The sequence below is a fragment of the Anser cygnoides genome, chromosome 2 (assembly GCF_040182565.1).
Source record: "Anser cygnoides isolate HZ-2024a breed goose chromosome 2, Taihu_goose_T2T_genome, whole genome shotgun sequence".
NCBI classification, from domain to species: Eukaryota; Metazoa; Chordata; class Aves; order Anseriformes; family Anatidae; genus Anser; species Anser cygnoides.
Genome location: NC_089874.1, coordinates 26268057 through 26294193, shown reverse-complemented (window position 1 = coordinate 26294193; position 26137 = coordinate 26268057). Strand labels below are relative to the sequence as shown.

The following is a 26137-nucleotide window of genomic DNA, read 5'->3' as shown; positions in this document are numbered from 1 at the left end:
GTGCTTGACCAAACTTTTAATTAAGTCAGTAAGAATGTTTACTAGAATTTGGATCAAGCATAACAGTTGCTGAGGGCAGGAGTTGATTCTAAGGTGTGAACAGATTAGCAATCTTGATTTATAAACAGAATAATTTTTGAGGCAGCAGGTATGGACAGCCACAGTACCCTTTCATGTCAGCTTGCCAAGGACCTTCTACTGAACCTAGCAACTGCTGTGAAATTTGATTGTGATAGGACACGTTTCCTAGCATACAGTAGCCAGACACCAAAAGAGGAGATACATTGATGGATTCATAGCCTTTGTTATTCTTTAATGTATAAAAATACAAAGGGATAGTTTTTCTTTGATTATTAATGAAATATCCAACTCATTCATAGCTATCAGAGATTGACATCTGCTTTTGTGATCTAACATCTTTGAATTACAAATACCTCAGAGTTCTAAGGAATTCAAATGGGTCAGCCTATATGGCAAATAGGAATTGGCTTTTGACATTCTATAACCTACTGTGGTCATTGTAAACTGGGTACCTGGTATTCTCACTGGTTTTGCACACAGAAAATGAGACTAATTGCCCTATAAAATATGTATGAAAATATCAACTTTCTGAATTTCCATTATAGTGACTCTTTACATTTTAAATTCCTAGAGGAATGAGAATTTAACGGTATTTTTGTTCTAGTTTAAAAAAAAAGCTTTACAGAATGTTTGCAGCATCATAACTTAAGTATATGTAAAATAACTTCACTGGCATAGACACAGTGACCCAATGCAAACCCTTGCTACTACAGGTTGTCTATTTGTCTGTTTTAAATGCCTAATGATGTATGTTTCTAAATATCGTGTGGGGGAATTGAAGTGAAACTCATACTTCTGTAAACATTCTATTTTGCTGAAGCATGACAGATATTTGCTGTGATGAGGAGTAATAAAATCAACTTCTGGCAAAGTAGGCAGGACCAAGTTTGGCTTCATCATTGACCCACATTTTGAAGGCAAGAAGGAAAAACTATTCTGGGCTATTCCTGATTTTTAGATCTGGGATGATTATTGTTCTGTTACACTGGTACAACTGAGGATTCTGTTCATCAGCTGTTTCCCTATACACTGGTGTCAATGAGAGAGTATTTTGTCCCTTTGACAAAGATGTGTTTAATATAAAACCTGAGGATATTGTCTGCAATGGGCTTATACTGTTGCTTATCAGACTATGACAAAAAAAGACCTGTGTTAAAAACATCCACAGAATCAACTTCTCTGAAGCCTGAAAAGTCCTATATAAAGGGAGTAATGGACATAAGGCCAGGTTGTAAAAGATCAAGACCGAAACTTACAGCAGGTCCAGTGGGGCCAGCACTGCCATCACTTCCACGAGCACCCTGTGAGCAGAGAACACGGTAAGTAGAAACTGGAAGGAGATTCAAAGATCGGAGAAAGCCACAGTAAGTGGCTGTTCATGACTACAAACAGACAGATAGAAAGCCACTTACAGCTGGTCCAGGGGCACCTATTCTTCCTCTCTCACCAGGGAGACCACGAGCACCCTGAAAGAAAAGTTAAATTCATTTATACCTGTTCACTATATATATATATACACACACATACACTTCTGCTAAGTCACTATATGAAGAAGGGTGTAGCCAGACAATTCTATTCCATACATTCATAGATTATTACATTAGAACATCTAGCTAGCTAGAGTGTCACTGATGGTAACTGGTCAAAACACTGGCTGAGCCATATCTATCAAATTTTTGAAAGCAGTACTAAATACTTACAGGTTGTCCTGGGGTACCATTTTCACCAGGGGCACCAGGTTCTCCCTAAGAAAGAAGAAAATTCACAGGCTTAAATTACTCATAAGATTCCTTGGACAGACAGCACAACACCATTGGAAGAGATACTCAATTGCTGTATTCTACTGTCCTTGCCTTCTGTAGCACTCACACCACCACGCAGAATAACAGCACATCATCTAAGGATGCAGAGGCAATGACTGTCCCTTTGTATACTGGAACATGGCCAGTTGAAATCACCTTAGAAGAGGAGGCCCACAGCAAGTTTCTTCACTTGCCAATCTCTGCTTTCTTTATCCCCTTTCTTTATTCTGTGATATTTATTCTGTAGCACCCATCTAAGAGATAAGGACTAAATAATCAACTAACAATTCAAATCAAATGGCAGGTTTATTTAGCTAGAGGAGAAAGAGGATGATACTTTATTTTGCCTTAGGTTATGGTGACAAAGTTCCTAACCTGTGCTGTCAAACATCTGGAAATATGACAAATATCTGAGGCAGACCCTTAAGACCAGTACTACTGATATGGGCGACAGACACTAAAATATGATTTATCTCCCTTTAGGACTAAGCTCTCAACAAGCCCACAGATGGTCTAGACTGGCCTATAATGACAGGATCTGTCCTAGAGCACTGGTATCCTGAACATATCTGAATGCACCCAGTCTTAAATGTTGCAAAACTCCAGAAGTTTTTGCTTTAATCACAGTTATGAGTACCCTTGATTCATTATACTTGTGTTTTCCAGTCAAATTAGGACTCTAATACCTATTTCTTTGTTTATTTATTGACTTTATCTGCTTTTAATCTCCAAGACCAGGGAAGTGATTGTTATCTCATTCCCAAACTTTTTCTGAAGGTTAAGTTGCACTGATATGGGAAATTGCTACAATACAATTAATAACTCTATAAACAAGTAGGTCTAAGCTTTTGGAAACAAGCAATAATGAGAATTAGTACTTGACCTTTTCATTGTTACAAGTTCTTGAATACAAATCTACCATGAATAAGTCAGCAGCATTAATGTTTCCTACAACCCAATAGTGCAGTAGTGTTTAAGAACACTGCTATTAGATACTGAAGCGGAATAGGAGAGATGAAATTAAGAGAGAAGAGTTTGCCAAACATGTTTCTAGACCATGTTTAAAAATACTTTCTTAAGCAGAGTGTTCAAATATGCACCAAGCTGAGGAAGGTAAAAAGGAAAAAGACTGAAGATCAAGTAACCTTAACTCAGAAGAGCACTGCATTTATCCAAAGTTTTAGAAGGAAGCCTTAAAACAAAGCAACATATCTGAATTTTCTAGAGAAGTGAGATATTTTGATTTCAGTGTGCTTTAGAGAAAAACCCCGATTACATTCCATAGAAAAGCACAGAAAGCCAGCTATTAGCAGCCCAGTTCTGCAGCTCTTACTCATTAAAAGTAATTTATTGACTAAGGGCTTAAGAATAAGGCCCCAACATGACTTCTCATGTTGAGGTGCAAGTATTTGTCTTACATGGATCTGTTGACTTCTTTATCATTGCAACTGAGCAACATTCAATGACAACATGAAAGATCAATTGGAGAGGACTTCATATATATATTTCCCTAGAAAGAGCTAAAAATGCACCCTACATTTACAGATTTCATCTTTACCTTGGTGCCAGGAGTGCCAGGTTGTCCTTTTTGACCATCCAGACCATTGTGTCCCTATATTGAGTAGAAAAAAATACTTAGTATGTATTTTCTCAGTAACTGTTACACACAAGCTCAGTCTTAAAAGGTAAAATTCTTTCCATACAAAATGATTTTCTAATATAATCTTACAAGTTTTTTTTAAAGCATTCTCTTTTGCCAAGCGATATTAAAAACTTCAAAGATATTGAAGGATTTAGAATATATACTCTCAACTTTGAAGGGATTTCCAGGTGTTTTCAGTATGTTGAAGTGTTGTCAGTTTTAACTGTTCAGAGAAAAGGTATGTATAGACTCACCCTAATTCCCTTAAAGCCAGGCAGACCAGGAGTTCCAGGGAAACCACGAGCACCCTAAAAACACAGAGCATGAATGATTGTCTCATGTTTTATACTGCAGTTAAAAAGAAAGAAAAAGCATCAGTCTTTCATTAAAATTAGTGAGTATATTGGGGTCATGATCATTCAAGTGAGGACCCACAATCATTCAAATGAGGATCACAGTCCACTCCCAAACCTCCCAGGATCAAATGTGTTCAAAGACTAAAAATAATTAACCTGATTTTCCAGTTCTGTATCCCAGAAATTTCACAAATTAACCTGTGATAGCACAGCTATTTTAAGTTTCTATGCCAAGGTACCTGCTCACCACCTATGCAGCTCCTCACTATGTCACCTCTATTACTCTTGCTTTACTGGGGGGTAAGAAGGTGGGGGACAGGGAACAAAAGAAAGACATAGCTATATGATAGCCCTGAAGGTAAGAACTACAATGGAGATATTGAAATTAATCCATATGAGGAATATTGATGAATTGTTTATGGGGTGCAATTCAGAAATGTCATTAGGTTTCATTGCTAAAAGCACTGTTTTATATACCAGACGGTAGATCAATACTTACTTGAGGGCCAGCAACACCCCTTTCACCAGGTCTTCCAGGTTTGCCAGGGTGACCCTAAAAATGCAGTAAAAATGCACTGAGAGGAAAGCTCATTTTGCAAAAGAACATCATATTTTTTTTTAAGAAGAAAAGACATTAGCAAAGCTTTTCCTTTTTGGTAGACAGAGCTTGTTAGCTTCCCTTTTCCCGTTTTCAGAAAGCTAAATAATGTATTTGGAGAGATTTTAAAGTTATCTATTTTTCTGTACATTTCCAACAGACAGCATCTTTTGTACTATAAAATAAATTTTCAGGGGCTTATTTATTCTATCAGATAATAAAGAACAATATAGAAATGATGGCCAATAGAATGCTTAGTTTAACAATAATCTAATGTTCGAGTTGAATCACAACCCTCAAAGAGACGAAAAAGTTTTACTAACAACTTACATCTTCACCAGCCTTTCCTGGAGGACCAGGGGGACCACGAGGACCTTGGGGACCCTGTTAAAGATAGATTGAGTATTACTTCGAGCACCTTTCTTCAGGTTAGTCTCTTTCCTGGTTTCTCAGTAGAGTTTGGTCATAGCTGGAGCCTGAACTGAATCAAGGTACTTCCATCCTAATTGCCTTTGCACTTCATGAGTTTCCAATCGGAAGGAGTCTGAATCTGAATGTTCAGCTGTTTCTGTAACAGGATCAAGCAATTCTAACATTCAAGAACAAGCATATGGATAGGATTAACAGGCCTAAGCATTACAGGCCTATCTTTGCATCTTACTTCTAACGCTCGGTGTCTGTACGTGAAACCTGTACTTACTGTTTGGCCAGGTTCACCAGGCTCACCAGGAACACCTTGAAAACCAGGAGGACCCTAGAAGAGAATGGAGATTGTTAGTGTTTGAACTGGCTATTTTATAGGTATGTCTAAATCCTACTACTAATACATTGAGTATACTTACAGGGGGTCCAGATGCTCCAGGTGGGCCTCTAGGTCCCATTAAACCCTAGGGAGGAAAAACAAATATTGTTTTTTTGTTTAAAATCACTATTACCTAAACTCATCAATAACACCAGTTCCTGGTATTCCTAAAACCTTGGTAAAGGCAACAGTTTTCATTGTGCAATGTCCAAATGAAATTTGAGGAAATTAAGAGATCTGCATAGGCAGTCCAAATACAAACAAATCTGAAGCCAGTGAGATGATTTAAGAATGTGCCATTATGGCTGAGAACCTTTTGATTAGGCTTCTTATTCTATTTTGGCTCATTAACAAGTGCTTTCACACAGTTGCTTAGTCCTCTATGTACCCACTTCTTCCCTGTGCGTGAACTTCCAGAGTTTAAAGACAGTCATAACACATTAAGAAGGGTTGTGTTTTGGGCCTGTCCATTTTATCATAGTTTTCAGGAATAGATATTGGAGAAAAGGATCATTAAAATAATAGAGAGGAAAAAATGAAAACAAATGTATGCAAATGGCAGTGTTACCATGAACCAGGAGGTTCACACGTCATTTTGAAAAGAAATCAATTTCCTCTTACAAATATTGAGCACACATCTATTTCAAATAATGATCTAACTCTATTTAATTATTTCAATTTGCTTGTTTTTGACTAATTTCTCTTCATTTCACCTCCAAAATAAGTCACTAATATACTCTCATTGGCTGATTTTAGAGATTTATATACAACTTGAAAAATTTGGTCAAAAATCACTCCTAAAAGGGATTTTTCCATAGATTAGTGCAGTTCCTTAACAGTCATCTTAAGCTTTACTAAGCAGGCAGACAACTTTAAACTGAAATTTAATTTATTATACCTTCTATTGTCCAAATGGACGTTTCATGAGACGTTTCAACAGAAGCTATTAAGCTTTTATCTGCTTTTAAAATTTCATTGGGAACCCTGTTAAGTTTTTCTCATTACAAGGGGACTAACAGTTTTTCAATGGCTTATATACCATTCCAATGAGACTAAATAAATTTTCTCAAGGAGAATAAATGTATATTCATTACAGGCATAAACTTATGGAAGCTAATGCAATCATATGGCTATAACAGTATGCACTAATTCTAGGAAAAAAACCAACAGTTACTGGACAGTCTGAATCATACGTGCTGCATAAGCCCTGTGAATCTTTTCACAAATTATATTCCATAACTGTTTTTCCCTGCTCTTCTGTGTTCCCAATCTCTCACGTTTTCTTTATGGAACTTAATGCCTCACAGAAGATAGAACTTACTGCTTTTGCTGTCAATGAATCCTCATTGAGTCAACAATTGGAGCTTTTAGAAATGGTGACATGCCATATAAATCCTCATCTACATTTTCTAATTTATTGTCAGACACTAAAGGCCGAACTTGATTAAAATAATCCGGTTTTCTTATATTAAGGATCTCAACAAATGCCAATGTATTTTCAAAAATTGATCTGATGATATACTACTTTCAGGAATGGAAAAAAGTATTTGACCCAGAATATGACCCAGACTAATCCTTGGCAGCCTTCATCCTGCTGTTCACCCATCAGATGCATTGTCTGTGATGTCAACATGTGTGATGAATTTAACCCATAACCTGCTATCTACATGCACTGAAAAATACCTGCTATCATCAGGAAGATTTAGAAATTCATGTAGAGAGGCAGAAGACTCCTGAAATGTCCATTTGAAAATAGTATACTGGGAAAGATTCCTCCTCAGAATAACTTCGGTGTAGCAAGTGCTAGCTTTTTCACTTGCTCAGAACCAAATGTAGTGGCCAGTGTTCTGCCAAACCTGTACAATACCAGCATGCCAAAAGGGTTGTCCTGAAGGGTTGTACAGCCATGGAAGATAAAACGGTCACTGACTGGAGCTGAGATACTGAGTTACTTTCTAGATCTGTCTGCTTTAGAGAGCATCTCTACAATTGACCTCATTCCTACAATACGAACTTCTTCTGTCTCAACAGAGGTAAAGTAATACTGTACCCAAAGCAGATGTTCCATCATTGGTTAACGAGATTCACAGACGTGTGATCGACAGAATTAAAGCTCAAGACCTACTTGTGCTATATTCAAGTTGAAGATACAGTCCTAAGACTTATTTCTAGCACTTCACATTGTGCTATGTCGAAGGATTGGTTTACAATCTGACTTAATATATGATCAAAACACTGATTTTAAAACTATGCTTGGAATTAATACAGCTGGATTAGACTCAAAAGAAAATGCGAAATACATGTTTATGCAAGTTATCAAGTGCTAAATCTTATACTTACCATAGGTCCTGGGCCAAAGTCAGCCGCTTTAGATGGATCATATTGAGCAGCGAAATTCTGTGGGTGACAAAAGTTTGAAATTAAAGCGCTAATTTTTTTTCTTTAACAAGTATTGATAGTTATCATTCTATATGCACCTGTCATTTGACTTGCTATATGATATGTTAAAGGAACATACTTAAAACTCAGTAAACATGGCCCATTTATATTTGCTTCTTTCCAGAAAGACTTTATTTCACCAGGAAGACCATTTTACACTTTGGCCTCAAATATCTACCCAGTAGTGAGAGAGGCACTGCAACAGCCTGAACTGAAAATTAAGGATGTAGACTTGGTGCCCATTAAAAATTGAAAACATTCCTGAATCTCTCAAATCATTCTGCTTAATTTCTAATGAGAGACGTTATGCATATTTTTTACCACGTTACTTAAGCAAAATTCACAGCCCAGCCCTGACAAATTATTGGATGAGATGGGCCCTTCAGCTTCAAAGAGATCTGCAGAGCATGCCGCCTCAGAAACACTGCACTGGATTTCTGATCTTTTATTATATAAGTCTTGTAGATAAATACACCTCTTGCTTTGTAGAATATATTTTCACTAAAACGGAGGAGATCTATGCAACACAAATCAACAATCTTATTCTTGCTTGTTTCATTAGTCTATTAAAATAATAGAAAGTAACAAAAACAGTTTTTTGTTTGCTAATAGGAAAATAAATTATTGCTATACGTATTGAGGGCAAAAGAGTCCATTCAAGAGGATTTACTACACTTGCTAAAAAGACACTGTTTAATGTCTTTATGTTCCCAGCCCAAGCCTAAGTCAAACAAAGAGTTAAAACAAGCATTTGACAGAGCATAGATGATGGACACTTCTGCAGAAAGTGTGTACATGACAATCCACTTGTGTTCTGCAGCATTCGTGCGGATAGATGAAAAATTCTAAAGGAAATGAGGTACTGATGTTTAATTATGGACTTCTAGCTTAAGGGTAGTTTTCTCAAGCTTATTCCAGTACAGCTGCTTTCTCTTGAACACAACAGCAAAGTACTGTTTCTTTCATCCATCCACTTAACAGCACAGGTTTCCTTTAGTTGACTCCTAATCCATATATATTATGTTAGCACAGATCTAATTAACGAGGTTGATTTGTTCCTCTGCATAAATCCCTGTTGCACATAGAATCCGAAGTTCCTGAGGAAATCCTAAGGAGTGTTTCACTGGAACTGGGACCACAAACTTCATGCCGACTCTAGTGGTCGGCATGATCTTCTCTCCAGAGTATGCTTCCTCTACTCTCCAGCAGAATGTCAGTGTTTTCCAGCAAATATACAATTAGCCTTTGGATGTCATGAAGCTCTGATTATCAGTTTCAGTAACATAAAATTTGGATGCCTTACTCCGCCAAGACCTGGAGGACCAGGGGGGCCTGGAGGACCTGGTAGACCGTCTTCACCATCTCTGCCTGGTGGACCTGGTGGACCCTACAGGCAAAAGGAGGATTATAACGCAAACATTAGAAGTAGCTCGTAAAATCTCTGAAGCGATGATTTTATTAACAACTGGGAACCTACAGCACATACTGCAGCACTGCTGTATGTGCAGTTTCAAAGTATGTCCAACTTCAGAAAATAAGCACAGCCTGAATTTACATTGCCTTGCCACTCCTCCATCAGATACGCACTGTAGTTTCATATTTGAGAAGATTTATGAGGGTAATATTGCACTATGCTACCAAAGCACAACCTCCAGATTGAGAAGTTTCATTTCAAGCAACTAAAGCTTGGACACGAACCCTGGGTTACCCATGCAGACCCACACAGCTTCTGTTTGTGAGAGCCAAAAAACTTCTCTGACAAGCCAAGGATTGGCAGGTCAGTCTTACTGCTATGAACTAACATATATCCAGAAAAAGACAAAGGCCAGTTTTTAATCAACCTGGATTGTCTGCTGCTATAATCAGAAGTTTGATGACAATGGAACTGTACTTTTCTACAGGTTTTTGGTTCCTTTTGGTACCGCCACTTTGCTATCACTGTCATAACCACTCCTACAACAGCTTGAAGGGACATGTTCAGTCCAGAATATTTGCTCTTACATTCTGTCATCCTCAATACACAAAGCTGATCAAGGTTTGCCATCACAGTATTTGAGGTGAGGCATTTCATTTGGTCTAAATGAAATCCGTAATAAAAATCTTAAGGATTCCTAAAGGGACAGGATTAGGCTTGTTGTCTTCAGGATAAAGCATGTATCTTACTTTATTAAACAGAGGTAGATAGTGGCAGCCTAAAGCAAATATCAGCTAAGGATGTGAATTTCAGAATACAGCTCTATAAAAAGCAGCAGTGATGCAGAAGTGAACCAGAAAAGCAGGTATCAACAATATGAACATTACAATTAAATAAAATTTAATTATAACACTATAATTAAATTATCATACCAACTCTCTTAATCTATGGTTACATTTAAAATTGCCTTTAACAGCACAACGTCTGCTCTGACTAACAAGATGTGGATGACAAATGCCTGGCTGCCAAGAGGAGAGCTTTTTCAAGCCACCTTTGGAGGTACAGGTATTGAATGATCCTCTAGGCTACCTTTGTCTCTTTGGGTTTGATGTAGAGAGCTTATCTTTACACCATCCTGTTCAAAGACTATGTCTTTACATGACAACTTTCTCTTTTGCATTTTCATGCACCATGTCCAGTACAAGAAGTCGTGAAAAAAAAAGTTTGCAACCATCATCTGGAGTGCTAGGCTGTTCTCCGAACCAAAATCACATCTAATTAGGTGCAATGACCATAAGTATGTTGGAGTGGTACTGCCAGTGGCAGCGTCGGTACATAGAAAACTTGATTTCTTTTCAGTGAAATTGTACCTGTAGAAGCTTGCATGTATAATCACTTGATCCGTCATTAATGCCTACACTGATTTTTTTTCTATACTGATTTTCCTACAACTGTTCAAAGACCACAAATAAATAAGCGTCAGTCTAATTCCTTACCCTTTCTCCCTGTGGCCCTTTGTCTCCTCTGGGGCCCTGCTGGAAGAAAAGAGAACTTAATGAGTTACCATGGAAATTTTCCAGGACGATACAGAGAAAGAGATACATTAAAAATAATTAGTGTACATGAAAAAAGGGAAAGAAGACTGCATATAGAAGTCCTATACCTATTTCCATGGTATATTGTTTTTTCTTCAATACGCTACTGAAAACAGATTAGTCACTACGATCACTATGTCAGTCAAGGTATCACTGCACAGTCCACAGAAGTACTTACACAGTTTGTTTTATTCTCATCTGAGTAACTGGCTCTAATTTAACAACAGTGACTTTAGAAATAAAATGGAATCTATTTAGCCTTTTAGACCAGTATGGATATTAGTGTACGGTTCAATTCATGAAGCCTTTCTAAAGGAAATCTTGTTGAACAAGAATCCTTCCTTGAGGCAGTTTTGTTCTTGGTATGCTTAGTTCTGCTCTTGGATAAAGCAGGTTAAATCCAAAATTTGAATTTACCATGGTGTTAACATGTTGCACCCACTGTTCCCTCCTTTTTATGTCCAACTCATCTCAGTGAACACTGAAAATAATGATTTAGTCAATATTCTGTCATCAAACATTCCACAAAATATTACTCTGCCTGAGAATATTTGATGTCATCTACATTTCCACAAAAGAAAAATGAAAATGCTTACCCTTCGCCCTGCAGGTGCCTGGAAGAAATAAAGCAGAGAATTAAAAAAGATACAAGTTATCCCAATATTTTAAACTAAACTAATGTACAAATTTAGGCTCATCTTCTTACAACTCTGTAATTTATGTCGGTACAATATATGTAAGTATATCCTATGCTTTTTAAATTACTAGGAAGGCTAAGAGTTTATTATCTAGTGAAAATATATGCGCCTACATAAGAACATCCTATTGAAGACTGTAAATTTTATACTTACTAAAACCTACAAATATAACATAAATGGAAGTCACACCTGAGTTCTTTCATAATCCTTCTGTGCAATGCAATTTAGCCTCGAAGACTGGCCTTAAAGTACAGTCATCTCCAATCCACACTGCCAGGTATAACGTCTGAACACCACTGCTCAGTTATTTTTCTCCTCATGATCTTTACACCTATGAAGGCAGTCTCTTAAAAAGGCCAGCCCACTTGAGAAATTGGGGTGGGTACATTTCCATGCAGTCCCTTCAGGATTTAATTGGTACCTTTCCATGGCCACCTTGGGAATTAAGGTTAGTAAATAATACTGCCCTGAAAGGGTAGCCTAGCCTGTTAGTTGAAGTTGAAAATTATATATTAGATGAAAAATAATCATACTGACCTCACTCGCACCTGTAGAAAAAAGGGAAAGAAAAAAAAGATAATTAGATTGTGGATTCAATGGTTTTAAAAGGTTGACATTTCAGTATTTTAAATAAAAATGTATTTTTTTAAACGCAAAAAACATTTTCTTAATGCAATTTCTTTCTCTTAATGTGATTATCTTAAACTGTAAGGACTCACAAGTGTGATCACTATATTTTTCCAAGTCAAAACAGATTTGCTAATAAAATAAAACAAGTCATTTGGTTGATACATAAGAAGACAGCTTATTTTCTATAAGCCTGTTGTAAATACACTTAAAAATATCTCCGTGGAAAAAAATACATGTATTTTCATGTATGTGTGCATGCAACAGATGAATAAAGCCAGGTACGATGACACATGCGAACTGGAAGCCACAACTTTAGGTTTTAATATAGATGGCCCCTCGCACTTTTTATGGGGAATGGTTCTACTCAAATGGACCCATTTCTAAAATGTAAAATGCCATTGTGTAACCAGAATAGCTTGAAGCTATTATCCACCAAATAGCAAAAAACTCTATTTCTGTATGTTACTTCCTTCTAAGTACGCTCTTGTTAATTAGATGCAGAAATCAACTTTTAAAATCTGTTTTCCAAAGTTCAAGCAGTGAATGATTTGGTTTTGGCTGAAACTTACCGTGGTAAAAGATCTCTTTCACCACACTTCAATGCCAACAATCTGACATTTGACTAACAGGTTGTTGGGTGTGGCGTGCCCGTCCCCCACAAAAAGTGTCCCTTTGGGGGTGTTTGATGGCACTGAATTCAAATGGTTCACACAGTAGGGCATGAAGTGGTGTGGCGACGTGTGACGATGTGCAGAACATCATCAAGCTCCGGAACAGTGAGCGGGCAGAATACCGATGGCAACTCAATATAAAAGTTCAGAAAGCGGCTGTCTGCGGGTGCTGGTGACACGGACGCCCCCGCTGTGTTATTTGGGGGAAGGGCAGGGGCTGTGGGGACGTCGGGCTTCCCGCCCGGGCCTCTCGGCCCCCGCCGCCGGCCCTCAGCGGCCTGCCGAGGGCGCTGCTGCCGCCGCCCGCCACAGGGGGAGGGAACGGGCCGGGGGCCAGGCCTCAGACGGGGCTCCCCGTGCCCGCCTCTGGCCTCGGCCACCGGGCTGAGGAAGCCTCGGCGCCGGCAGCGGGGGGAATTGGGGGGGGGGGCAGCCGGCGTCCCCCCCCCGCGGCTCTGCTGCCCCCTTCATCTAAGCGCGGAGCCTCCCCGCCGCCCTCGGGCCGCCTTCCCCCCTCGGCGGGCGGCTTAAAGCGTGCGGGGAGCCCCGGGGAGGGGCCGTGCGGTGCCCCCCGTCGGCCCGGCGGGGCCGGCTCGGGGCGCTCCCCGCCGCGGTGCCCGCTTCGCCTCCAGGGGGCGCGGCGGCGGCGGCCCGCGGGGAGCCGCGGAGGGGCGGGGGGGGGCCGAGACCCCGCTCCCGTCTCGCCGGGGCTTTAAGCATCTGCTCTCCTTTGGATGCGAGTTTAGTTTCTTTTTTTTTCGCCCTTTTCTTTCCTTTTTTTTTTTTCTTTTTTCCTTTCCTTTTTCTCTTTTTTTTTTTTTTTTTCGTGGGGCTCCTTGGGCTGATTTTATCTCCTTGGGCTGATTTTATCTCCTTGGGCTTTTGCCATCCTTTGCTAATTCTGGAAGGAAAATACACCCTAACCAGGCTAGACCCTGCCCTGGGACGGAGGTGGCACAGTTACCAGACGCTCTCCGGGGCGCCGAAAGCTGCCGCTCGGCACTCGCCGCCCCGCGGGCTGCCGTCGGCGGGGAGCACGGCGGGCGCAGAGCGCGGAGAGCCGGCCAGCCGCCGCCCCCTGCCACCACCCCGGCCACGAACACGCCGAAAGCAACTTACGTTGGCTCGTCGCTAGGCACGAAGTTACTGCGAGCAGCAACAAAATCCGCGTATCCACAAAGCTGAGCATGTCTACACGCTAGACATGCAGACTCCTTGTGCCGCAGAGTCCCCCCGGTCGGTGGCTAGCTATTACCTGCGGGACGCAGGCATACAGTCCCGAGAAGTTTCCCCCCGACCTCCGCACGCCCCTGCTGCCCGGCACGCTCAGTGACCCGGCCCCGCTCCGCCCTACTTATACCGCAGGAGGGTCCCGGCGCCGCGAGCCGCCGCTGCCGCCGCAGCCAATGGGCGCGGGGCGGGCGCGGGCCCCGCGCGGCTCCCAGGGCCGTCACGTGCCCCGGGGTCGGCGGGGAGGGGGGGGGCGAGGCAGGCAGGGAGGCAGGCAGGGAGGGATGGAGGGAGGGGGGGAGGCGGCCACGCTAAATTGGTTCCATGCTTTGAGGACGTGGACACTTTGAGGCTTTCGGAAGGAAAATCTGACTCGCCGTCTGATTTTCTTTTTTTTTTTTTTTTTCAAGACGTCCCCCCGCCCCTCGCCCTGATATTTTTTTTTTTTTTTTTTTTTTCCCTGGGCTGCGCGGCCCCCGGGGGCGCTCCGAGGGCTTTCAAAGCGGGAGCTGTCCAGGGCCTGGTGGGGAGGCACCGGGGGCGGGCTGCCTGCCGTGCCCCTGCTCACCCCCGTCGAGCCGCCCGGCCCCTCGCATCCCCTCGCCCTCCGCATCCCCTCGCCGGCAGCGCCGCGGCAGAGCGCCCCTCGCTCTCCCTCCCTTCCCCGTGTCCGCCGCGTTCCCCCCCCCCCCCCCCCCCGGCTTCGCAGCCGCCCCGGCAGCGTGCGGAGGTCCCCGTGGGGGCGCAGCCCGGGGTGCCCCGCAGCCGCTGTCCCCAGCGCCGCCCGGCTTTGGGGGCACGGACGGGGCACGGAGCCCCAGGGCGGCTCTCCGGGGCCGGGGGAGGGAGGGAGGGCTCGCAGCTTGCCACGTCTGTCCGGTAGCGGGCTGCTGCCGTCGTGGGGTGTGGGTGTATGGGGAGGGGGAAACGGGAGGACGTCTGCCCCGACCGCCCCGCAGCGCTCGGGGAGGTAGGGGCGGCTGAGAGGAGCCGCCCGCGTTGCCCCTGGGGGTGGCAGGGCCCCGTCCGCCCTCCCCGGGCTGCAGTCACCCGGGGTCGCCCACCGCGGCCCCGCCGGCCGCTGGCCCCCGCGGCTGAGGGGAGCTGACGTGGTGCCGCCGGCCGGGCCAAGCCGCAGCCGGCCCGCCCCCCCGCCCCCGGCCCGCCTCCCCGCCCAGGGGCTCCTCCGAGCAGGCGGCCGGCCCCCGCCCCGGCCCCCTCCGCTCGCTGAGGGGAGTCCCGGGAAGAGCCGAAGGCGAAGGGGAGCTCGGCGGCGGGCTGGAGCTCCCCAGTGGGCCCCCTCGGTCGGGGCGGGCTCCGCTTCCCTCCCCCGGCCCCTCGCCCAGCAGGCGGGTCCCGCTCGGGGCAAGGCTCCGCGCTGCCGGGCCGAAGGGGGGCCGCTCTCCCTCGGCCTGTCCTCGGGGAGGTGCCGGGGCGTACCCGGCCCTCCTCTGCAAGCTGCCTCGGTTACAAAGAGCGTGGGGGCTCTGTTCGGGGTGTCCGTCTGAGGGGGCAACCCGCTGGGGTTGTTTCCCGGGGCGCAGCCCGGTGCCGGGATGAGCCCACGGGGCCCCGGCCGGGCTGAGGCCGCCTCTGGGTACCTGGCTGGCAGCTGCCACGAGTGCTGGTGAAATGGGTGACAAACGTGGAATTAAACCCTACCTCGGGCTAAAAAGCGGCATCGGCAAAAGGTGGTGGTCCAGCAAAGTACGTCTGGCCACAAAATGGGAGCCCGACAAGTGATGGTACCAACACTGTAATAAAAGTATACCACGTAAACAGCACATATGTACTCTTTCAGATCGTATCATGTCAATGGTATCAATTTAAATAGGATTTAAAACTGAGCTGGGCAGCAAAGTTAACTACTTCAAAGTTTGTACCAACATAAATCTACAATAGCCCACTGAGCTTCCAAACAAGTTGAAATAATGATTGAAATCAGACCCAAAGCGCTGAGGCTGGAGTCCAAGAATGAGTGTTTCCTGACACCTCCGCTTCTACTGAATAGCAGGGTTTTTAAGACTCGTCCCTTGAAATCAGTCATTTGACTCTATAGGAGTTTTTCTTCATTTCATCTTCAAATTAATTTAGTCTCTGTTGCACGAACAGAACATTCATCATCTGCTTATAATAATATTTAGATTATTTTGTGATGAAATCTGTTCTAATTGCATATACATAATGTCAGGCAACTACTGCTTGTCTACTTAAATGCATGCTTTCAAGAAATGATAGCCCTTCTCTACTAATGGAATTCTCTTGGGGGTGCAACACTGTGGATACATGTCCTGACCGAACTGAACTAAGCCATCATTTCCCTCCCTCCTTCCCCTCACATTTTACACAGGATAGACAAGCCCCCAGCTCCCCCAAAAGGAAGAACACACTCAGACACAGGTTTTCAACTGCTTCTTCTTCTACCATGAAGCGGATAGTTGAGGGAGAGAGAGAGACAGAAGCTCAGCAATGCACGAAAGCTCTTGAGATGATCCACTACGGTTCCTAACCTTCATAAGATATGTTTTTGGTGTGCTCCAACCATTTCAGGGTTGGAGCATGTAGGTCAGTATGCCCTTGTTTAGAAAAAAAAATAGAGATGGAGATAAAGAATAATAATTCATTGGTATGGCTCTTTTCCTCTGACTACAGGTTTCTGTCAAAACCCTACCATGCTGAAAAACCCATAAGTGAAATTCTGTAGGACTGGCAGCTTTGACATAACAATCTTGGATGTATACTTGACCTTCAGAACCTGTGGAGCCCTTGGTCACTTTGTTCACTAGTACACATCCATTGTCTTTTTCCATATTTTTGAAGAAAGACGAATCCCTTTTTGTCTCTACCATCAGCACTGATTCAAACAACACTAAATGAGTTTAGGGTAAGTGACAAAGGCCTATTATGCTGGGTATCTTTATCATAAAGACACTGTCACAGCTTCCATTGTGAAGGTAGGTTACATTGCTCACCTACTCTGTCTAAGCAAGCAAAAGTCTTAGAAACTTTAGAAAAAGTCAAAGTGTATATAAAAAAAAAGTGTGCTCACTGAATTTGGACCTATAGTGTGAACTTGGAGAATATATTTCCTCAAACTGCAATTAATGCAAATGTTTGCTGTCATGCAGGTATCTTTACTAGTACAAGAACTCTAAATTAACAGAAGTAACGTGACAGCTTTTGGAGCCATTAGCATAACAAAAATGATTTGATCAGCCAACTTTAACAAGGAAACATCTGAGAACTCATTTTCTCTTTGCATCGTATTTATTTAAAGGAAATATTTCACACTGAAGCCAGTAATGCCTACGGCACAATTTAAACTGAAACCAATGATAATAAAAAAATAACCCTTGGAAAATTTGCTGTTAAGTCAAGCTTTGAAAGAGGTGACACTCCAGGTGATGTCAAAGTAGATTTATTTCTTGTAATTTTGAACAATTCATTAGAATGCAGACCTAAAATTCCAAAAGCTGTAACAGTTTTTAATACACTGGGAAGCATTTGCCTTGCTTACTTCTTTAAAACTTATCAGTCATCCATCCATCCATCCATCCATCCATCCATCCATCCATCCATTCACCCAAAGAGTCTAATACTCTTTGGCCAGTACCATAGTACAAGAACACATGGAGCAATGCTAGAGCTGAGAGAATGAATCTACATCTTTTTAGGCTCTTGCCAAACCTCATACCCCAAGGTGGGTAGTCGGGTTTGGCATGCTCTCAGAACCCAGTTCTCCTCAGGCTGATATGAATGGGGCAGCCAGAGTATTTGTAGTTGTTGCAAATAGTTATTGATTTCTCTGCTTCTATTTCAATGCAAAGCTTCACACATTCGTTCAGATAATGGATACATGCCCAACTATATAGCAGTAAAGGCTGAGCAAGAAAGCTACATAGGGGAAGTAGTTTCCCAGTGGGACTCCTTTTAGTGGTGGGGATGGTTAAGTGACACAATCTGTCTCTAGTGCAGTGGTCTGGTCTTTCTTTTGTAGGATACGTGGAGATATGAGTGTCTATACAAATTAATGCAGCACAAAGCTGAACCCTGGATAGATTCTACTTGGTGTCTGCTTTGTAGACATAATAGCTTAATTAGATCTAGCTTGAGTGAAGGTGCTTATGACTCTGTACTTCACATCTTAGCAAGGTGCAGTCAGTATCTTGCTCTGAATAACAATGAGAAAAGAATCTCTGTCAGTGGAGAAAACACAGAAATGGTACAGCACATCCCCCTCCCTGCAATTTGTTGTTTCATGTTGCTTTTTTATTCCTGACTGCTTAGTTAAAACAAAACAAAACAAAATAAAGTAAAACAGTTGTGCTAAATCCTTATAGGAACAGCCAGAGGAGAGATGAGAGAGTGCAAGGAACTTCCACCAGCCCTCTGCACACTGTGTTGAAGGACCAGGTACACAAAGCCTCTGTGGTCAGGACGCTGCTCCCTTGTAGGACTAGAGATATACAGAAGTCTAAGAGCATGGCACAGGTACATAAAAAGCGTCTGTACTGGTCCATGGACCAGCATTTAGGAGTCTGTACAGTGCCACTGAAAGGTATGGAAGAGTCATAGCCATTGACTCTTGATACTTCCTAGATATTCTAAGACAGTTCTTTCAGAATCATCTAAAATGTCTTTTGAGAATAGTCCAGCAAATTGACTTTTAATGAGAAACAAGTAGGTTCTACATTAACAGCAGTAGCAGCTGCTGCCTTTAGTTCCGGTTCCCTGGGGGCTGTGGACACTTGAAATAAATCATCGTTCGTTGCTCTCAGTGGGAGCAATGGTCATGGATTCTCAAGAAGAAGCTGCTGGTAGGCATGGGGAAGAGAGTTGCAGCTCCGCATTCCATGTGGGAGCACTGTTAAAGGGGTCAGTAGGCAAATTTAGTGGAAAAATTTCTTCAATTATACTTAAGACAAAAAAGAGGACTACCCAAGTCTGTTTCACTGAAACTGAGATGTCTAGGTATCCTTCTCAGATGGGATAAACTTCTGCAGTCACAGTCACTGGGCTCTCTGAATACTGTCTACTTATGTAGAATATGTATATATACATATATATGTGTCTTTTTGTTTGTTGCTCCTCAAAGGTTACATATTTAGTAATTGAAGAGGTAAAAAAAAAAAAAAAAAGGCTTAGTCCACATATTGATAGAAAACTCAATTGGTCTTTACCGTAGCCAAACTTATTTATCAGGCTTAAGCAAATTCAGGACACATAGACTACTTTTAAAATCATTATCAACTTGATCTATTGCTCTATGACACTGAAGATCATCCAATAAAGTAACACAATAATAAAATAATAGATTAATTTGCATCTGAAAGTTAATTTTAAAGCTATTTTTAGGACCATTTGGTCTTCACCTCCATTCCATTTAATAAAGTATAAGTCTGCACAGCTTTTATAATAAGCCCTACACACTGATTCTGTTCTTGCTCAGATAATAGAATGGAAATTTCCACTGATTTCAGTAATAATAGAGCCAGGCCACTATTCATTACAGTTGCAAACCTCACATGCTTGGAAAATCTCACAAGCATCTAAGCCATATCATAAATATTTTGGCCTTTTTTGTTTGCTTTAACTATCTTTCGTTGGCCCATTCCATTTGCCAGCATTGGAATTTTGGCATAAGGCACAAATAATTCTCATCAGAAACAGAAGGCAAAATAAAATTGAGGCAGGTGGTCCTTTTAAAATGATCATTGGCCCCAGTGAATTCTAGTAAAAGCAACCTAAAGTAATGCTAAAATAAAGCTTATACCACTGTTAATCAGCACATTGCTGAAATGGAGATCAAATAACAGAATTTAAAAGTTCCATTGCATCTTTGTAGCATAGCCCTGTAGTGACAGCTACAGAGACCTCAACTCGTGAGGACTTTCAGAGTTCCCTTTTCATCACAGACAGAGAAAAGAAAATGAAAATGCAATGAATCACTTGTAGCAGATGTGTGTAGATCCATTCCTTCACATTCTTGACAGCCTTGGAAGTGATAAGGTCAAGGACACAGAAGTACACAAATAAAATAAGCACTGGTAAATGTAAGAGAGATGTATCAGTGGAGTAACTGAGCATAAGCAAACATGATCATGGGCTGTATTTGATTTGTATGAAAATGTATTTGCACAAAAGGTTCTGGATGGTACCATATAAAGCTCTAGTTATTACTTGATACACTTTTTACAGCAATCAAAATCACACATGCAACATTACAGGAGACTGCCATACAATGGTACTTTGCCTTGAAATTAACTACTGAAAAAGTTCACTGCACAGTTAAGAAAATAAATAATAATAAAAATACAACCAGAACTGTTTATAGCTGGTCAAAAAATAATCAGTCTTTTTGTTATTTTCAGATTCTGAGTTTCAATGAACATGAATAGATGTTAGTTTTACATAGCAGGCAATAAATTCTCACTACAAGAAAGCATACATAACTGATGATTTAAAGGAAAGAAATATGTCTCTGAAGGAAGCACTTTCAAACTGATCCTTCATTATATGGATGCCATTTGGTATGCGTGCTGACAGTCTAACATAAGCAGCAGTGCAAGTGAAGGCTTGTTTCAGACAGCGCACATCACTAAAGCTAGCTTCTGAAGCAGCTAAATTCCCACAGGCAGTGGGTGTACTTTTCAAACACAGCTAAATCCTGCTTTGAAAGATGAGGAAGCACCCAGATATTAGTAAGACTCAGAAACAAAGTTGCCCCGTCAGTCCAGGCTTTTCCCTGACTTTAAAACATTTCACTCCTTGTCATCCCACAGAAAAAAAAAATAATAATAATAGTAAAATAATTTAAAAAATCCTGCACAGGTCTGAAATGCTTTCATACCCTACTACAGCTATGGACAAATGTCAGTTCTGCTTTATGTTGGGTTAGAATCCCTCATTTTGGTGTGGAGATTCAGGGGAAATCATCAGAGTGCTGATCACTTTCAGATGTCCTTCCCACAACTTTCTACGCCCCATTCAATGAAAAGACAAGCAAGATCTCCTGCTGCAGACTAGGAAGAAATCTTAGACCATCTGAATACAAGGGCTGATGGCATATGCTCACGTCACAGTGGCAAATGTAAAATCTCTGCAGATGCAATCACTCGTGAGGCTCAGCTGAGCACAGTATCTTGCTATGTCCCATCATTACTTGTATACCACAGAGTTCCCTTTTTTAAGTGGTAGAATCAATGAGTGGCATACAGCATGGCATCTCACCCTACAAGCATTTTTAAAGCTGCTTGTGCTTTGTTGAAAGCTTTTATAATGCATTAATGGGTCATCATTCATTGTAATAGCAATGAAAAAAGAAAAACCACAAAACAAACAGGCGATTCCGTGAACCTACCACCAGTTTCATGAAACTTGCAGAATTTTAGTATCTTCTTAGCTTCTTCCATCATTTCTGCTGGAGTAGGCTACAAGGGGAAGCAATGGGCAGGCAAACAGAGAGGTGTTCCCTTACTCAGGTCTGTCATGCCTTCAGACCAAAAGTACATTTGCTAAATGTTTCTGACACTATTCAGCACATAATACCTTCTTAGTAGTACCTTTCCTTGCTACTAAATACTGCTAATGGGGACAGAGTGGTAGCTCTCCATTCTTTCTCCTAATTTCTGCTAATGGTTGCTAATCCTTGAGTTGTTATATTCGTACATAACCTTGTGAGATATACGCACCATTGTTGTAACAGTGTACTCGACTCTTTTCGCAGAGTGATACTTTCATGTATGAGATTTTAATAAGATATTTGACATGTTAAGCAATAGATCACCGGACTTACTGAATCTCTGAAAAGGGCAAACTGGCAGTCCTAAAACACTGGGAAATCTCAGCGGATTCACCTCAGGAAGCCAACAGGCTTTGTCTTAGGCATGGTGTTGAAAACCTGGCATGGTGGACTTGATGCCATGCTGCCCTGTAGGACAGCGGGGCTAAATCACTAGTGAGGAGGCTGCCCTGCTCTGAGGTGGCCACAGGTAACACATAGAAGAGCGTGCATTGGGCATGCTACGGTGCAAGGCTCAAGGGCATGAGCTGCATGTATTCCCTAAGCAGCCCTCCAGAAAGCAATGTCAAATTATTCCAAATGGAATAATTTGGGATTGCAAACTGAGTAGCCTGGATAGCCTCAGGAAGAGTGATTCAGCAGCTGCTTAACCTCTCTTGCAGCTGGTCCCAGGACTGGGACTACAGGCTGCAATCACATCAGAGATTATCCAAACCGAAAACAAAAACGTTCTCTTAAATTTTTTGTACCCGAAAAAGTCTCATAGAATGGAAAAGGAACAAACCAACAACGGGTTAAAGCACTTCCAAAACAAACCAGACTGTCTAATTAAGCGACTAATTATGATTTAAAACATCTTTGGTTTTTGGTAGGCTACCCTGAAAGGTTTAAAACCACAGAAGATGGTGCCTCTAAGCTATAAAACTGCTGTAGACAAGAAGTTGGGGGTCAAGCCTACTACAGTCCCCTCAAAGACATGGCAGCAAACAAAGCTAGCCACAAGCTTGGTTCAAGGTGCTTTCCATCTGTCTAGTCTGAAAATAAAATCACCTGTTATGGGAGAAAAAATAACTATATCTATTGTTTTTTACCCAGCTGGTTTGGACTAGGGATTATGCGGCATCTGAAGCTACACTCTCTCTGAGCCATCAGAGAACTTACTGTTTTCATGAAATTAAGTGAATGTGTTTGCTGCAAACAAAATGTATCTCCCTTCATTCATCCCTCTCATGAACTGAAAGATATTCAGCTTTTTGGAGAGCATCTGTGTACTTCTGGAGATCCAGTCTGACTGTGTGTGTGCATCCTCCAGAACTGGTTTGTAAACTTCATCTCAGTTTAAATGCTCTTAGGAAGTATTGCTTGAAAGCTATTAATTTGCATTCAAATAGAGAATGTGAAAGAGTGACATCAACCTTAGTTCTTTTGTTTTCTGTATTAAATACTCATGATTTTATCTCTAATTTTAAATGTTGAGACAGTTTGTACTCTGTGTTGTACACAAATTCTAGTTCTGCATTGGGAGCATCAGCTGTGTCTAAGAATCCAAGACCTGTGCAACCTTTATGCACATAGAGACATGTCAACACAGTCAGTCTTGCAAGTACATACTCTAAGAATTTAATGCTCTTAGATTAGGTAGATGCCTCCTTCAAAATTCAGGCCTCATTGTGTTTTTGCATCACAGTCACAGGACAAGATTTGCTTGTCCATCACACGCAAACTCCGACTTCATTGTACAGATACTTGGTCAGCAGAGGAGTCTGAGTGGCAACAAAGGGAAAAACAAACTGCAGCAGAGAATATGTATCTTAACTTGTATAGGAGTACAGGAGTTTACTTTTTTTTTTTTTTTTCCCCTTTGGGTTGATATCATTTTCCTTAGCTGTTTCCAAATCCATAACTTACCCTGCAACTCAAAGTTGCCACATTCCAGATGATTTCTGACTGGGGTTGCCCAGCTGAACTTTTACTGCTTTGTTTCCAAACTCTCCTATTTATGAGCTCTTTCCAAGTTGCTGGAACTGCTGCCCCTGTTGCAAGGAAGAGCTATATTGAAGTGAAGCACACAAGCGTGCTGTCACTTATTCATGCACAAAGATGAGAACAAGAGGAATGATATTATTGATGTTTATGCAGTATCAGCTGTGAAGACTGTGTATGGGCAGTGAGTTTTGTCATAGAGCTCATAGTTTCTTAGGATTTCCTTAATCAGAAGTAGGAAAGAAGTAAGCTTGCTTCTATTTTAACACAGGAAAACTTTATGGAAACCAAATCCTTCTGCTTGATTAGTAAGGGTTAATTTGCTCATGGTTTAATTTTGCTCGTGAGAAATTGTCATGGTTCACAAGCTTGACTTAAAAATGGGATAATTTAAAGAACAGTGTAAAGTTTCCTCTCATTCCTATTTGGGGAAACACATCAGGAAAGAGTTACACAGAAATATAAGACAACTCACAATTAGATATAAAACACACACAGAGAAACAAAAAACTATTTACTTAGTTAAAAATAATACGATTATTTATCCTAGGAGGAGATTTTGATTGGCGTTTGCTGATGGTATCAAGAACGACAATATTTCTTGTCTACTATAGGAGATACGCTGAATTAGGGATAAACTTTATGTAATACATAACTAACAAATCCATCATGTATCAGGTAATGTATTAACTTGTAAGCATGCAGAGTGAAAATGTAAGCCATTCTTGTTTAGTATTATGGGATAGAGACCACATGGCCAGATTCATGGGATTAGATTATAGACTTCTCCCCAGTAAACTGATTTTGGATAAGGACACTGAGCTGTACTGATCCAGGTCTGATCTGCTGGTACATTCACGAGAATTGCAAAAGATGAGTTTGAGTCTTCTTTCCCTTGTGAGCTTCTGTGCCTGCAGCCTTGGTGCACTCAGTGGACTTCTTCCAGTGACAACTGGGGAAGTGGGGGGAAAAAGTAATCAGAGGGGGTCGTGGGCAATGCCTCAGGCTTTTACAAGGAAAACTTGTTCATTAACTAGCACAGAAGAGTTGACATCACAATTTGGTGAGCAGCTAGCTTTTTTTATTCTAATCCAAAATACAGGGGGAATGTCTGGGAAGAATTAAGACACTGAGGTTTTGTTTGGTAAAGAAAAAATCCTGTTGTAAATTCATCCTTTCGCTGTTATTCTTAAGCCCGTAACATTTAAATTTGCTTTTTCTCTTCCAACTAAGATTTATTTATTTTTTATGTTTTTATCAGGAATAGTATCTCAAGAATAGGGGGAGGAGCATACTTAGACAGACCTCAAACATTCCAAGTTCCAATAAGTTATGGATCAAAAACTTCATAGCAAACTCTTATCATTAAGAAGCTGCCAAAATGTGGAGCACCTTTCATGGTATATCACATATTCAGCGGGTCCAATTCTGTCCTGCAATTGTCTGTCTTTGTTCCTTTATTGACTGATGGGGGTAGCTCAAAGGTGGTGAGGTGGGAAACCCTTTCTTCCAAGACTGTCAGTGAAGATTCCCGACAAGCATTAACTTGCCTATGAAAACTATCAGGACACTGAAAGGAGGTAGCACGTAGTTTTTCTTACCTGTTAGAAAACCAGGAATATGTAATAATAAACAACTATTTCTGACTACATCCTAGTCTAATTTTGTTCTCTAAGACTGATGATTGAGATTATTTTAATTCATAATCTTTACTCCTAATAGCTTCATTTTTTCCCCTCCCAGTTAGTCACTTTTCCTACACCCACAATTCTCTTTCCAACAACATGATTTTCTCAATTATTTTTTCTCTAGGCAAATATATATCTATGTATAGCTTCTAGATTAATTACTTGTTTGTATACAGAACTGCGTTTGACAGTTGCAAAGTTATTCATTAAAAATGAAAGCATATCAATTTTTACATGGTTCAGGTACTCAGTTCTTATTTCACCAAAGTAACAACTGCTCCTAAGGTCAGAGCAGGAGAAAAAGCTCACTTATTAACAGATCCAGAACTAAATAATGGTCACATTTACGCCTGGGGGAATCTATCACAGTACACCAGAGGGTTTCATTGGTGCAAGATCCACACTACTAAAATGACAGGACTTTGGTTCTCATTCTTCACATCCTTGCCAAAATTAGTCTAATTAAAGCAATGAGCACCTTTACATTCACTCCCTGCTGTATTAGTTTCCGTTCCTGGTTTTCAACTCATTTTGCTGTTTCACTTTCCACACCTCATCTTAGCAGTTAATCAAATTTTGTTCAGAAATGTGACTAATAATTTGCATGTTAAACATGTCACATACACCAATATTTAGTTTTCAGGTCTTTAATATAGCCAAGGGACTCAAACAGATTAGTTAGCTATAGCCCCTATTTGCCAACTTAAGAGAATTTATAATCTTGTTATTGCAAAGGCCCGTTAAGCTTTCAGATAATTTCTCAATTTCATGCAACAAATGGAGTATTTGCAAACAAGTTATGTAAAAAGGCAGCATGATGGTATTGGCCATAACACCAGCAGTCAAGCATTTAGCTTCATGTGAAGCCACCAATTTACTATTAAACCTCTGGCAATTTACCTCCTGGGTCTTCGTTTCTTCCCGTGCTTAATGGTTGTAAGAGCCTTCATTTACATGACTTACAGACATGTGATGCATACTAAGAG

The 26137-nt window shown here is 41.5% G+C and overlaps 1 protein-coding gene across 2 annotated transcripts in view; it reads right to left on the bottom strand.

The window, feature by feature from the left end:
- The window catches only part of COL1A2 (collagen type I alpha 2 chain), a 36940-nt gene extending 22873 nt beyond the window's left edge, over window positions 1-14067 (bottom strand). The window contains exons 1-15 of one of the 2 annotated variants that reach the window (XM_048054476.2): window positions 13848-14067; window positions 11965-11975; window positions 11326-11343; window positions 10631-10669; window positions 9024-9107; window positions 7622-7678; window positions 5322-5366; window positions 5180-5233; window positions 4810-4863; window positions 4381-4434; window positions 3780-3833; window positions 3442-3495; window positions 1782-1826; window positions 1494-1547; window positions 1338-1382 (exon numbers count right to left, since the gene is read on the bottom strand). In XM_048054476.2, the coding sequence (XP_047910433.1) occupies window positions 1338-1382; window positions 1494-1547; window positions 1782-1826; window positions 3442-3495; window positions 3780-3833; window positions 4381-4434; window positions 4810-4863; window positions 5180-5233; window positions 5322-5366; window positions 7622-7678; window positions 9024-9107; window positions 10631-10669; window positions 11326-11343; window positions 11965-11975; window positions 13848-13917 (738 nt within the window). In that variant the 5' untranslated portion in view covers window positions 13918-14067. The remainder of the gene's footprint in view (window positions 1-1337; window positions 1383-1493; window positions 1548-1781; window positions 1827-3441; window positions 3496-3779; window positions 3834-4380; window positions 4435-4809; window positions 4864-5179; window positions 5234-5321; window positions 5367-7621; window positions 7679-9023; window positions 9108-10630; window positions 10670-11325; window positions 11344-11964; window positions 11976-13847) is intronic. The other variant, XM_048054477.2, reaches the window with a different exon arrangement.
- Between the last annotated feature and the right edge of the window lie 12070 nt (window positions 14068-26137).